This window comes from Marmota monax, unplaced genomic scaffold (assembly GCF_021218885.2).
Source record: "Marmota monax isolate L192 unplaced genomic scaffold, Marmota_monax_Labrador192_F-V1.1 WCK01_AAM20220418_F8-fsc00152, whole genome shotgun sequence".
In the NCBI taxonomy this organism is placed as follows: domain Eukaryota; kingdom Metazoa; phylum Chordata; class Mammalia; order Rodentia; family Sciuridae; genus Marmota; species Marmota monax.
Genome location: NW_026694348.1, coordinates 3408574 through 3421571, shown reverse-complemented (window position 1 = coordinate 3421571; position 12998 = coordinate 3408574). Strand labels below are relative to the sequence as shown.

Below are 12998 nucleotides of genomic sequence, written 5' to 3'. Positions count from 1 at the left end.
GAGATTGAACTCAAGGGCACTCAACCACTGAGCCACATCCCCAGCCCTATTTTGTATTTTATTTAGAGACAGGGTCTCACTGAGTTGTTTAGCGCCTCGCTGTTGCTGAGGCTGGCTTTGAACTCATGATCCTCATACCTCAGCCTCCTGAGCCGCTGGGATTACAGGTGTGCGCCACCACACCCAGCCGTCTGTGTTGGATTTTACAGATGGATTTAGTCATCCACCTTTGCAAAAATACAATCTGTCACAAAGTATTCGGCTGCTCCTATTATTATCGCTAGCATTAGCAGCAGTAATGGTTGCAGTGGCACCTCTGCCACTTGGGCCTGGGGACGGATGCGGAACAGAGCAGGGCGGGCGTTGGAGAAAGCAGATCTATCTCTTTCACAGGGTCAACCTTTGAAATATCATTTCCTCTCTTTGAGTCTGTTTCCTCATTTGTATAATGAGGACTTGTAACACCTACCAGGCAAGGTTGTGCCCGCGGGGACCCTGGGAAGTTCCTCATTCATGACCAGAGTATAAAGGATGGCAGGGTCAGTTAGGAAATGGCTTTCCTAGGCAGAACTGGGAGGAAGAGTTGGGCCAGAGGATCCCATCTGGAAAAGTTCAGGCTCACCTTAAGGCTGCCCGGGAAAACTACCTAAAGCCACCAAGGCTGGGACTAGGAGTGAGCCTAAAGGGTTAAGGAGGTCTGGCTTCTGAAGCAAGGGCAGGGGAAAGCGGGGAGGTGGGCTGGGAAGGGCCGGGCACCATTAGCATGCAGCTGGTGAACGCTGCCCACTGACACAGGCTCAGCTGTTACTTCTCCCAGAGCCAAAGAAGAAGGATGAAAAACGGTGCTGAGAGTGGTTGGTGGAAAGGGTCTCGCTGTGGGAGCTGTCCCATCTTGCACCAGGCCCTGATTTAAATCTGAGAAGGAGCCCCTGGAGGGGGTTTTGTGAGCCGTGCAATGCTAATTAACTCCATTGTTACGTTTTGTTTTCCATATTAGAATCCCTCCAGGGTTGGATCACTTTCTTTTGCAAGAATTGAAAATTTTGCACCAGTATGTTAAGTCTCTTCCAATATGATGGGCAGAAGGGCCTGGAGGTAGAATCAGGTAGAGAGACGGGTCTCAGTCCTGGGAGAGATTGACAACACACCACCAGCAGAATCTTCTTTTGATTCTTTATTTTATTTAACCACTCTCCATTTTCCTGAGTTACCTTTTAGTGGTTAGAGTTTTTTGTTTGTTTGTTTGTTTTTATTTTTAAAGGAAAAGGTGAGGGGTGGGACCCAAAACCAACGAACTAAACCTTGAGAGAATGGAAGACGTGAAGGGGCTGATTAGTTTACACCAAATTCCCTGCAAAAGCAATTCCAGAAAATTCAAGTTCCCTCTGCCAAATGCCTGGACTGTCTAGGAGCCAAGAAGGAAAGGAAGGATCAGAAATCTGGGCAGGGAGCCCTTCCCCCGCCAACAGCCAGAACCAGCCCCTCCAACTTGATCTGATCTCCCAGAGAATTGGGTGATTCAAATCTAGTGGGGAAGACTATTGTTCCAGGGCCTTCTGGATTACTCATAATTCAGGCTCTGACTCACCAGGCTGGACTCGCTCCAGGCTGAGAGAGAGCCTGCAGCTCTGGCTGCCCAGCCAGCTGCCAGCCCAAATCCTGGTCAGAGAGGGACCAGGGAATCCAGGTTTTTTTTTTTTCCGTCCTTGGAGCAAAGATAGGTCAAGTTTAGGAAAAGGGTTAATAACCCTTAAACTCCCAAGGCAGAGTTGGGAGAGAGGCGCAGGACTTCTAGTATTTGGCATCCTAACACAGCTTTGGGGCTGAGGCAGGAGGATGGCAAGCTCAAGACCAGCCTCAGCAACGTAGTGAGGCCCTAAGCAACTTAGTGAGACCCTGTCTCAAAAAAAAAAAAAAAAAAAACTAGAAAGGACTGGGGATGCGGCTCAGTGGTAAACTGCCCCTGAGTTAAATCCCCAGCATACTGAGCCCCCCCCCCAAAAAAAAAATGAAAAAAGAGGGCATAGCTTGATTGCCCCATGGGACACTCTGTGTGTGTGTGTGTGTGTGTGTGTGTGTGTGTTGGGAGAGAAGGGTTGTCTAGTGGATAGGAACTAAAAGTAGTCTATTTTGGTGTCTTTAGACCAGAGTCGTCCAATATGGCAGCTACTAAAATGCAAACACTGGTGAGCTCTTGAAATGTGACTAATCCAATTGAGAGGTTTAAAAAAATTCTTATCAGATTTCAAAGACTATGTATGAGAAAACAATGTCCAGTATTTTCTGATTATTTATATTGACTACATATTGAAGATTTGTGGACATGCTAGGTTAAACAAAATCATAAATAATCCAACTTTTCCCCTTTTTAAAAAATGTGGCTACTAAGAAAGTTAAAAGTACCTATGTGACTTACATTTTTGTGGCTTTTTTTTTTTTTTTAATTGTACAGCTTTAGACCTATCAAGGCTTGTGTCCTCCTGAACAGTGACAAACACAGGCTGTGGGTCTTGACTCTTTAGGTTGAAACTCTCCATCTGTCATTAACTGGCTATAAGATTTGGTCCAGCTACTTAAACTCTCCATGCCTCAGTTTCCCCATGTCTAAAAGGGGATGAACACCAGCACACAAGTAGGTGAAGCTTATATGAGATGTACCAAAAAAGCACACATAACAGCCTTGGGCACACAGGAAATACTTGATACACAGTTGCCTTCATTATTATCTAGTCTTAAAAGTTTCTCCCAAGGCTACGAGGACTGTGAGAAATGGGGAAGCCTGAGATTTTTGCCTTTTTTGGGGGTGGATACCAGGGATTGAACTCAGGGGCACTTGACCACGGAGCCACATACCCAGACTTGCTCTGTATTTTTTATTTAGAGACAGGTTCTCACTGATTTGCTTAGCACCTTGCTTTTGCTGAGGCTGGCTTTGAACTTGTGATCCTCCTGCCTCGGCCTCCTGAGCCGCTGGGTACCAGGGGATACTGAGTTGGAAGAATCCGGCAGGGCTTGCTTAGGGTGTGATCCTTGAGCTGACACCAGGTAAATGAAGAGTGGGGATACTGCAGGCCAAGTAGAATGAACAAAGACCCCAAGGTACCAGAGACTGAGGGAATATCTAGGCAGCCAGGGAACATCATGAAGGCCTGTGATGGTTAGTTTTATGGGTCAACTTGGCTAGGCTATGGTGTCCAGTGGTTTAGTTAGATGCTAGCATAGACATCTATGAATGTGAAAGAATTCTGTACATATGATTAACATTTAAATCGGTAGTCTTTGAAGAAGATTTCTCTCCATAAGATGGGTGGGCCTCATCTAGCCCACTGAAGGCCTTAGGAGAAAAACCCGAGGTTTCCTCAGAGAAGAAGGAAGCCTACCTCAAAATTGCCATTGAAATCCTGCCTGAGTTTCCAAGTTGCTGGCTTGTCCCTTGGATTTCAAACTCAAATATGCAACTCTTTTTTGCATGTGTATGTGGGGGCGGGTGTACCCCAGCTCTTTTTATTATTCATTTTGAGACAGGGTCTCTTGAAGTTGCTTAGGACCTTGCTAAATTGCTGAGGCTAGCTTTGAACTTGCAATCCTCCTGCCTCAGCCTCCCGAGTCGCTCACCACATCCAGCTATAACATCAATTCTTATCTCAATAGTTGTCCTATGGAGTTTGACCTTGCCTGTCCCCACAGTTATGTTAGCCAGTTCCCGTGTGTGTGAATGCACGCATACATACTTGTATGCATATGTGCGTGTATCTGTCTGTTTCTCTGGAGAACCTCAGTGGTTACAGGAGTCACAGATGAGTTAGGGCAGATCAAGTGGAGCTCTGCAGGGAGAGGGGAGTTGTGGGAAATTAAAAAAACAATGCACAGGCTTGTGGGTACACCAGGTATGGCTGTGAGAGTGTCATGCTGAGATTGAATTAACATGTAGGGGGGAGAATATGGATTCGATATCATGAATATATACTGATGCTCACAAAACATCTGGGGTAGACTTAGTGTTGACATCCTCAGTTTTTCTCTTTTATCTGTATCTATGACCTTTGCTTTTCTCATAATGGAAGTTCATCTCACTGCACTCCTTAAGTCTGGGCTGGCTTTGTGACTTGATTTGGCCAGTGGAAATGCTGGTGTGCCAGTTCTGGGCAAATACTTTTACCACTAAGCCACATCCTGGGTCTCTGTGTGCCAGTCCTAAGCCTAGGTCTTATGAGGCCTTGTGTTTCTGTCATGGCCAGAAGAAAATGCCCAGGTTAGGTTGCTGGAGGATGAGAGACACTTGCAGCAGAACACAACTACCCCAGTCATTAAGCCAAGGCCAACCTGGATTACCCAGAGATGTGAACAAGCTCACCCAAGCTCAGCAAGACTGCCTAGCCAGGCACCTCCACCACTTGAGCAATAAATACTTATTACTGTGTGCCCTTGAGGTTTCGTGGTTTTTCATTATACATCATTACTGTGGGCAAAAGCTAGCTGACACAACATCAAAAAGTCTATTTGAAATAAGCTCGTGACTATTCAAGTCTAGTGAACTTAAAAAGATGCTAAGCAGGAAATGGAGAATCAGCAGGTACCAAGCAATAATGGTCAATGAAATCACCTGGGGAGAAAGCAAGTCCACAAACAGACCAGGACCCCTGAAAGCTGTCAGCATGTAATGACGAGACAGAGGATGAGGAACCTGCAGAGAAGGCTGAGGGAGAATGGTCCAAAGGGTGGGAGAGAAACTGGAACTAGAAACTGAGGATCTCAAGTGTTTGACAGCTCTGAGAGAAGCCGACGTGCTAAGGCCACATTGTCTCCCGGTCTGGGGTCTCCGACTAGTGCTTTCCAAGGAAGTGTCTTTTAAGCTACTATCAAGTTTTACGCTCCATTTCCTGTACAGCTAGAGCTTGGAGACCCTTTTCCCCATCCACCTAAGGCATGGTCTGAGATGGGAACCTCATTTATTAGAAGGAAGTCAGTCTTTTACTTGACTCTGATACAACGGCGGGGAGGAAGGGGAATGAGCAGGTCACTGAATGAATGACATTCAGATGAACCAAGGGCTCATCCCCAATGGGATCACCAAGTCCCACTAACTGAGTCTCTAATAGAGCTAGCCTTGTGATCCACCTGTTATGGACTAAATATGTGTGCCCACACTCCCAAATTCTTAGGTTAAACTCTAATTTCCAGTATGATGCTATTTGGAGGGGCGGGGGACTTTGAATGGAGTTAGTGCTAGCTGGCCCTCTTCCCACCAAGTACCCCTAACAAGAAGGCAGCCATTTGCAACCATCATCTCCAATGGAAAGGGGGCCCTCACCATAGCCCGACTCTGCTGGCAGCCTCATCTCAGACTTCCAGCCTCCAGAAAGGTGAGAAACAGGCTGCAGTAATTTGTTAAAGCAGCCTACTTATATATGATCCCATCCTCTTCATCCCAGGTTCACACCTCTGTGACACCTGTGTCTTTTCTCTGCCTGTATTCTTTCCCTAGTCCAGTCTTCCACAGTGCTATCAGACTAATTGGTTAAAATTATAGATTTGGTGGTGGAAGTCCCTGTTAGGAATCTCTAATGGCTCCCCAGTGTCCAGAGCAGTGATTTTCCACTCCATGTTCTGTGATATTTTGAAGGGTTAGGAGGAGGCCCCAACTGACCAGGGAGACTTGGGAGTGCGCACACCATTCTTACTGCTTAGAATCCCCTTTCTACCTATTTCTACTGCTAACCCTCCTTGTTCTTCAAAACTCTGCTGCAAGGCTAGGCACGGTGGCCCACACCTGTAATCCCAGCAGCTCCGGAGACTGAGACAGAAGGATTGTGAGTTCAAAGGCAGCCTCAGTAATTTAGCGAGTCCCTAAGCAACTCAGTGAGACCCTGGCTCTAAATAAAATATAAGAGAGGGCTGGGGATGTGCCCAACCCTCAGTGGGTATGTGCCCTTGGGTTCCATCCCTGGTACCCCCCAAAACAACAACAAAATAAACCCTGCTGCCGCAGCACTGTGTGACTGTGCCTTTCCATTCTAGACACTTGGCATTTGCAACTGTCCTCCCAAGCATGGCCCTCAGGGTGGTCCCCAGCCAGCAACAGCAGCATCTGGGAACAGATTCTAGGGCTCTGCTGGAAACTTGCTCCATCAGTGGCTCTAGGTTGGGGCCTGGCTGTTGGGGGCTTAATAACCTCCAGGTGGTTCTGATAGCAAGAAAACCTAAGGCCCTCTTTAAAGCATTCATCTTAGTGTTCTGGGGCAGTGTCTGTTTTCAGCCTCAAATCTTTTCTTACGACAAGAACTGTGCCTTATTATTATTATTATTATTATTTATTTCCAGTGCACTATCTGACACTTGAGAGACCCAAAGCCAAGGTTATTGTTGAATGAAAGCAACTTAAAGATGGATGTCATAAGTTCTTTCTCATTTACCTATCACTGGGTTCTTACCCTCGAGATTGAAGGCACTTCTCAGAGATTTTGCAAGTTAAATCCAGAAGTAAATAATAGGGTGTGCTAAAATGTAGCTCAGAATTATTTTTTTTTTGGGGGGTGCAGCTTGCCACTAAGCTATAAAATATTTATATTTTATATAAATAAAATAAAATATTTTATTTATTTATTTTTGCTAGGTATTGGGGATTGAACCCAGAGGCACTTAATAACTGAGCCATATCTCCAGCCTTTTTAAAAATATTTATGTTGACACAGGGTCTTGCTAAGTTGCTTAGGGCCTCACTAAGTTGCCGAGGCTGGTCTTAAACTCATGATTCTCCTGCCTCAGACTTCCAAGTTGCTGGGATTACAGGTGTACACTATCATGCCTGGTTCCTTTAAAAAAAAATTCTTTTTAAATTCTGAGACAGGGCCTCACTAAGTTGCTCAGGCTGGCCTTGAACTTGGAATCCTACTCCCAAGTTACTGAAACTACAGCCACCAGTCCCAGATAAGATAATCTTTTTTTTTTTTTTTTTTTAGTGATACAAGACCTTTTTTCTTTAATATTTTTTAGTTGTAGCTGGACACAATACCTTTGTTTTATTTATTTCACATATGCTAGGCGAGTGTTCTACCACTGAGCCACAACCCCAGCCCCTCAAGAGCTTTTTTAAAAAATATTTTTTAGTTGTATATGGACACAATGACTTTTATTTGTATGTGGTACTGAGGATTGAACCCAGTGCCTCACACATGCTAGGCTAGCCCTCTACCACTGAGCCACAACCCCAACCATCAAGAACTTTTTAATTATTTATTTCTGGTACTAGAGATTGAACCCAGGGGCACTCTACCATTAAGCTGCATCCTAGTCCTTTGTATTTTTTTTTTTTGAGAAGGGTCTCACTAAATTGCTGAGGCTGGCCTAGAACTTGTGATCCTCCTGCCTCAGCCTCCAGAATCACTGGGGTTACAGGTCTGTTCCACCTCCTGGAATTAATACTGTTTTAGAAAAAGAATGTTGATGGCAATTGGAAGAAGCTGGTAGTAAGTAACCTGAATAAAGTGCAGTAATTGGGATTTGAACGAAACAGAAACGTAGGGTTTTACTCCAGAGAGGATAGTTCAAGTTATGACAGGGGATGGGTTGCCCTAGGAAGAACACAAAGAAGAAAAAAAAGATGAGGGCAGTATGCCTTTATGTTTAAGAAGCAAGAAAAATCCAAGAGGGGCAGGGGTACCACGAGAAGGTGAATTAAGAGTGACAAAAGCTAATGAGATAGAGAGCTGAGGATTGAGGAAATAGCACGTTTGGTAAACAAGAACAAACGGTATTTTGAGTGATGTAAGAAGCCATATTAAAAAGGGTTAAGCTGTGAGGGTAAGAAAGAAAAAAATTCAAGTTCATTTAAACCTCTTCTCACCCCTATCTTCTCTTGCCCCCCCAACCATTGTAGTGGCAAAGCTCTCCCATCCCACCCTGCTCCGTGGCCCTCCAGATAGTGATTTGAATGATGAAGTCGCGCTTAAGTGTCCTTGTCCCAAGTCAAAATCTGCTTGTTGGTTTCTTTCGCGATGTCACCGTTCAGTACCAGCGCCAGGTTTGTCCCGGCTCCCCGCCGGGTTCCTGGCCCGAACGTGGGAAGCGAAAGCGATGAACATTTCCTGAGCGGTGAGTTGAGCGCCACGCATTATCAGGCGATGCCCGTCTCCGAACAGCACGTCCACGCAGGGCTCGGAGCCGTCATGCCTCACGTCTGCAATAACCGTGCAGTTGAGATTGGTGGCGCGGACCTTCTCGCTGCTCACCGCTTGGAGAAAGGTCCTCGTCGACTCCACGTTTTTCTCAAAGGGGCAAAACTGAACCCGAACCTGCTTGACGGATCGCAGCCCGAGCCGAGCCAAGGCCGCCGCCATGGTGACCTTCGCCCCAGATAAGATAATCTTAATACAGTGTATATTAGATTTTTGGGGGGCCACCATACCAAAGTAGCACAAGCTTGGTGGGTTTAAACATTACTTATACCTCAGAACTTCAGAGAATGTTGGAACAAAGTCCTCACAACCTCAGTTCCACTAAGCAAATTGTCCTCTTGTTTCTGGTTGTATTAGAAGAACTTAATGTAGTACCAGCCAGGGCTGGGTTTGGCGAACCGGCTCAGAGGTTTGTTCTCCAGGAAGTCCTGGGCCTTGGTTCGAAATGACTCACCATTCAAAAGCTGCCTCAAAGTTTCCCTCCTCTCTGAGGAAAAGCAAATAAAGTTTTGCCCATCTATTTGGTTTTATACTTTGTAGTACCAGGGATTGAGCCCTAGGGCACTCTGCCATCAAGCCACATCCCCAGCTCTTTATTTTTCATTTTGAGACAGGGTCTTGCTAAGTGGCCCATGCTGGCCTTGAACTTATGATCCTCCTGCCTCAGCCTCCTGAGTTGCTGGGATTTTAGGTGTGTGCCACTGTACCTGGCTGCTTCAGCATTTTAATGGAAGTAGTTCAACATTTCTTCAGCTTCCCCCTGACTTGCTCAACCATGAATTCTGACGAGACACTCATCATCACAAGAGTTACAAACAATTGCTCCTGATGCACAGATACCTTCACTAACGAGAAGCTATTTTCATGTATTCACAGATGCATTATCTATTTTTATTCTTTACCTGCTTAATCCGTCATATGGCAATCAAAATGTCTAGCTCTATTTGAGGACATGACAGGAACCTGGTGAAAATCTAGCCTCCCCAGGTTTGGATTAAGAAGCTCTTATCTTATTCAAGTGGGAATTTTACACACACAAAATAACCATGTACAACAATCTTCCAAATGTAGCCTGAGGATCTTAGGAAACTGCTGTGAAACTACTTTTTAAGCATGTGGTTATCTTTTCAAGCCTACTAAAGCTGAACCAAGCTTGGACTCTGCAAACTGTGCCCCCTCTCCCCATACATCCTAAAGGGGTTTGGTGCTATTTATAAATAAACAAATCACAGGAATTAAAAAATTCCCAGGGTGCATAAGGCCAAGTGCCCTATGTCAGCCAGCTCATGATCTGTGTATCACACCATATATATAGTTCTATATTCTATGAGTTTGACGTAAGTTGATTATTCATTGCTGGCATAAATCATGTGTCAAGGACGTAACATTAAAACACACACATATTTGGTCTCTGCCTCTGGTTCCTGGCACAGACCTCCTAAATTCCTTGCAATTTCCTGAAAAATAGGAGCAACTTTTGCTCTAATAAGGCCAGTTTTGGTGGACTCCTGGATGAAGCTGATCACAGAAAGACCAAGCCATGATGAGAAGCTTGGAAATTTCAGTCTTGCCTCTCTACCCCTATCCCCAAGAGGGGTTCATTATCCATCATGCCATGTGAGGAAGCCTCCACAAAAAAGATGAGATTCAGAGAGTTTCTGAGTTGGTGATACACCCACATGCTAGAAATATGGCAAAACTCTAAGGGGATGGGAGCACCCCGGCCCAGGATCCTTCCAGACCCCACTCTGTGTATCTTTTCCTGGTGGTTCCTCTGTATCCTTTGTGATTTTTTTTTTGTGGTGCTGGGGATTGAACCCAGGGCCTTGTGCACGTGATGCAACTGAGCTGTATCCCCAGCCTGTGAGGTCTTTTATAATAAACCAGTAAATGTGTTTCTCTGAGTTCTGTGAGCTGTTTTAGCAAATGATCGAACGTGAGGAGGGGTCACTGGAACCTGTGATTCATAGCCAGACACTGACAATTCGACTTTATCAGAAGCAGGGGCAGCCTCGTGGGCCTGAGCCCTTCACTTGTGCGCTCTGGTGCAAACTCACTCCAGGAAGACAGCATGGGAAGCCAAGTGTTCTGGAAGGACTCCGTGTTGTGAGTGAGGGTACAGAAGCAGCAGTTTGCTTTTGCTATGTTAGGGTCACTGTAAACCCCCCAAATTCCAGAACCCTCACCAGACTGAGAACTGCCTTTGAAAACCATCACACTTATACGCTGAAAATAAAGTGTTCTTGATCTGAATGAGGGGGGCACAGGCTCCCCAGAAAAACACAAGGAAAGGTCATGTGGTGTTCCACTTCACATCTGCTGCGGGGTTCACAGCCAAGTGCGTTCAGGTCTCTGTGTCCTTCACAAGTCCAATCATGCTTTCACAGGGCTCTGAATGGAAATTACTTCCAAAACTTAAGCTGTGTACTATCCTTGCCAATTACATTAAAAATCAAACCAAAGACTAATCAGCTTCTTCCCTCAACAAAACACATTTAATATCTCATTAGCTTTGGAAAGTTTCACAGCAAATTGGCGTAAAAGGACACTCTGGAAAGAGCATTACGGTCTTTCTGTCTAAATAGCTACTGACACTCTATGTTACTTTTTTTTCCCTCCGACAGTGCACTGTGCATAAAATCTTTGTATAAAGAGGGCACATAGTGGCATTACTTCACTTGCTTCTCTCCATCCCGTGGCTGACACAGACAAATAGGCCTGTCAGGTCACTGCAAGCTGCCAGTCTTCAGCCCACACTGTGGAAATTCATGTGTAATATTATCAAGAAACTTTTTGCTCCTTTGAATTCGGGTAGAGGCGTTATGGCTCATTGTACTTACTCATTCCCAACACCTGGCTCTTTTCCACAGTTGTTAGGTGAACAGTAAATGCATAGCATTAAACCCTCGCTCACACAGCCAGCACTAAATAAAACCAGAGCCAAGAGGTCACATTGTCAGAGATTCCTTCAAATCCAATTTTAGAGACTCCTGAAACTATAGCAGAGACACAACACTGTCCCTCCAAAAAGAAAAAAATGAAAGTCAGACTCTTCTCCAAAGCATAACAAAACAAAACACAGGAGATTCTGAGAGCTATCATGAAAAGCCGGGTTTGGTGGTGCACGCCTGTATTCCCAGCGGCTTGGGAGGCTAAGACAGGAGGATCATGAGTTCAAAGCCAGCTTTAGCAATGGCGAGGCACTAAGCAACTCAGCGAGACCCTGTCTCTAAATAAAATGCAAAATAGGGCTGGGGATGTGGCTTAGTGGTTGAGTGCCCCTGAGTACAATCCCTGGTACAAAAAAAAAAAAAAAAGAGGGCTACATGAAAAGAAACCTGTTGGGTTTGTAGTCGGCAAAGGTGTTTCTTCTCCTATCACTCAATACAAGAAAATCAGAACAGCTTTGGGGCTACTAGGAGAAACAAGCCAACACCACATCACCAAGTAAGATGGTGTCTACACCACCTTCATTCAGTTTCATTCACAAGTATTTCTCAGGGTTCAATACATCCAGATCATCATATCTGATCTAAAAATCTTTTTAGAGACACACATGAGTGTCACCATTTCTGCGAAGTGTAACTCTTAGAAGAAACGGTGGCTGGTGGAGGGCAGCTTCCATGGAAGGCAAATGAAAGCAATTTCTGCCTGATGTTCCATCACTGCTTGAAGATGCTCTCTTTTATGACACCCAGTGCCATTAGCTCCAAATGCACAAGACAATTTTTACTTAAATTTGGAGGTAGAAAAAATTTTCTCTTTCAAAATAAATTTATGATCTTCCGTTTCTTTTTCTTTTTTTCCTCTTTAGTGCTGGGGATGGAACCCAAGGCCTCACATATGGTAGGCAAGTGCTCTCTCACTGAGCTATGCTCCAAATGCCTATCTACCTCCTTTTTTTAAAAGCTACGTGAAACTGTTCAGTTGCAATATAAAACTAATTTAATACAGGAGTGACATAGCACAATAATAAATCCTTTTGGGCATGTGGTAATATCTATTTCCTATTAATTTTACTTAATTTGTTTTCTGATTCTTTTAATATCTTATTTCTTTGTAGTTTAAGGAAATGTATTCATGTGAACTTTAAAAATAATTTAAGAGGTTGAAAAATGTCAGGATGAAATAAGCATCTCCCTGCAAAGAGTGTCACATTAAAAAAACAAAACAAAAAACCTCCCAAAATAAAAATGAAAAAGGTTTACCACTACACACCTATTAGAATGACTAAAATCCCTAAACAATGACAATACAAATTGCTGGAAAAGATGGAGCAACAGAAACTTTTGTTCCTTGATAGTAGAAATGTAACGTGGTACAGCTCCTTTGGGAGATAGTTTAGCAGTATCTAAATTTAGTTTTGCCATAGGACCCAGCAATCCTCTTTCTAGGTATTGACCTAATTTGAAAACTGATGTCCACACAACAATTTCCATATGAATGTTATAGAAGCTTTTTTTCATACTGGCCAAGAATTGGAAGCAATCAAGATATCCTTCAACAGGTAAGTTGATAAACAAATATGGAACGTCCATACAATGGATTATTCCACAATAAAAAGAACAGAACTGCACAGGGTGGTGCATGCCTGTAATCCTAGTGGTTTGGAAGCTGAGACAGGAAAATCACAAGTTCAAAGCCAGCCTCAACAGCGATGAGTTGCTTAGCAACTCAGTGAGACCCTATCTCTAAATAAAATACAAAATAGGACTGAGGAGGTGGCTCAGTGGTGGACTGTCCCTGGGTTCAATCCCCAGTACCAAAAAAAGGAAAGAAAAAGGAAATGAACTAAGGTGATAAAAGGTCTGTGTGAAATCCTAA

The 12998-nt window shown here is 44.3% G+C and overlaps 1 protein-coding gene across 1 annotated transcript; it reads right to left on the bottom strand.

The window, feature by feature from the left end:
• Window positions 1–6962: 6962 nt before the first annotated feature.
• Window positions 6963–8338, bottom strand: LOC124109200 (large ribosomal subunit protein mL53). Its single transcript, XM_046467738.2, has one exon. It carries the CDS (start codon window positions 8334–8336, stop codon window positions 7998–8000), a length of 339 nt encoding a protein of 112 aa, XP_046323694.1. The 5' UTR covers window positions 8337–8338; the 3' UTR covers window positions 6963–7997.
• Window positions 8339–12998: the final 4660 nt, after the last annotated feature.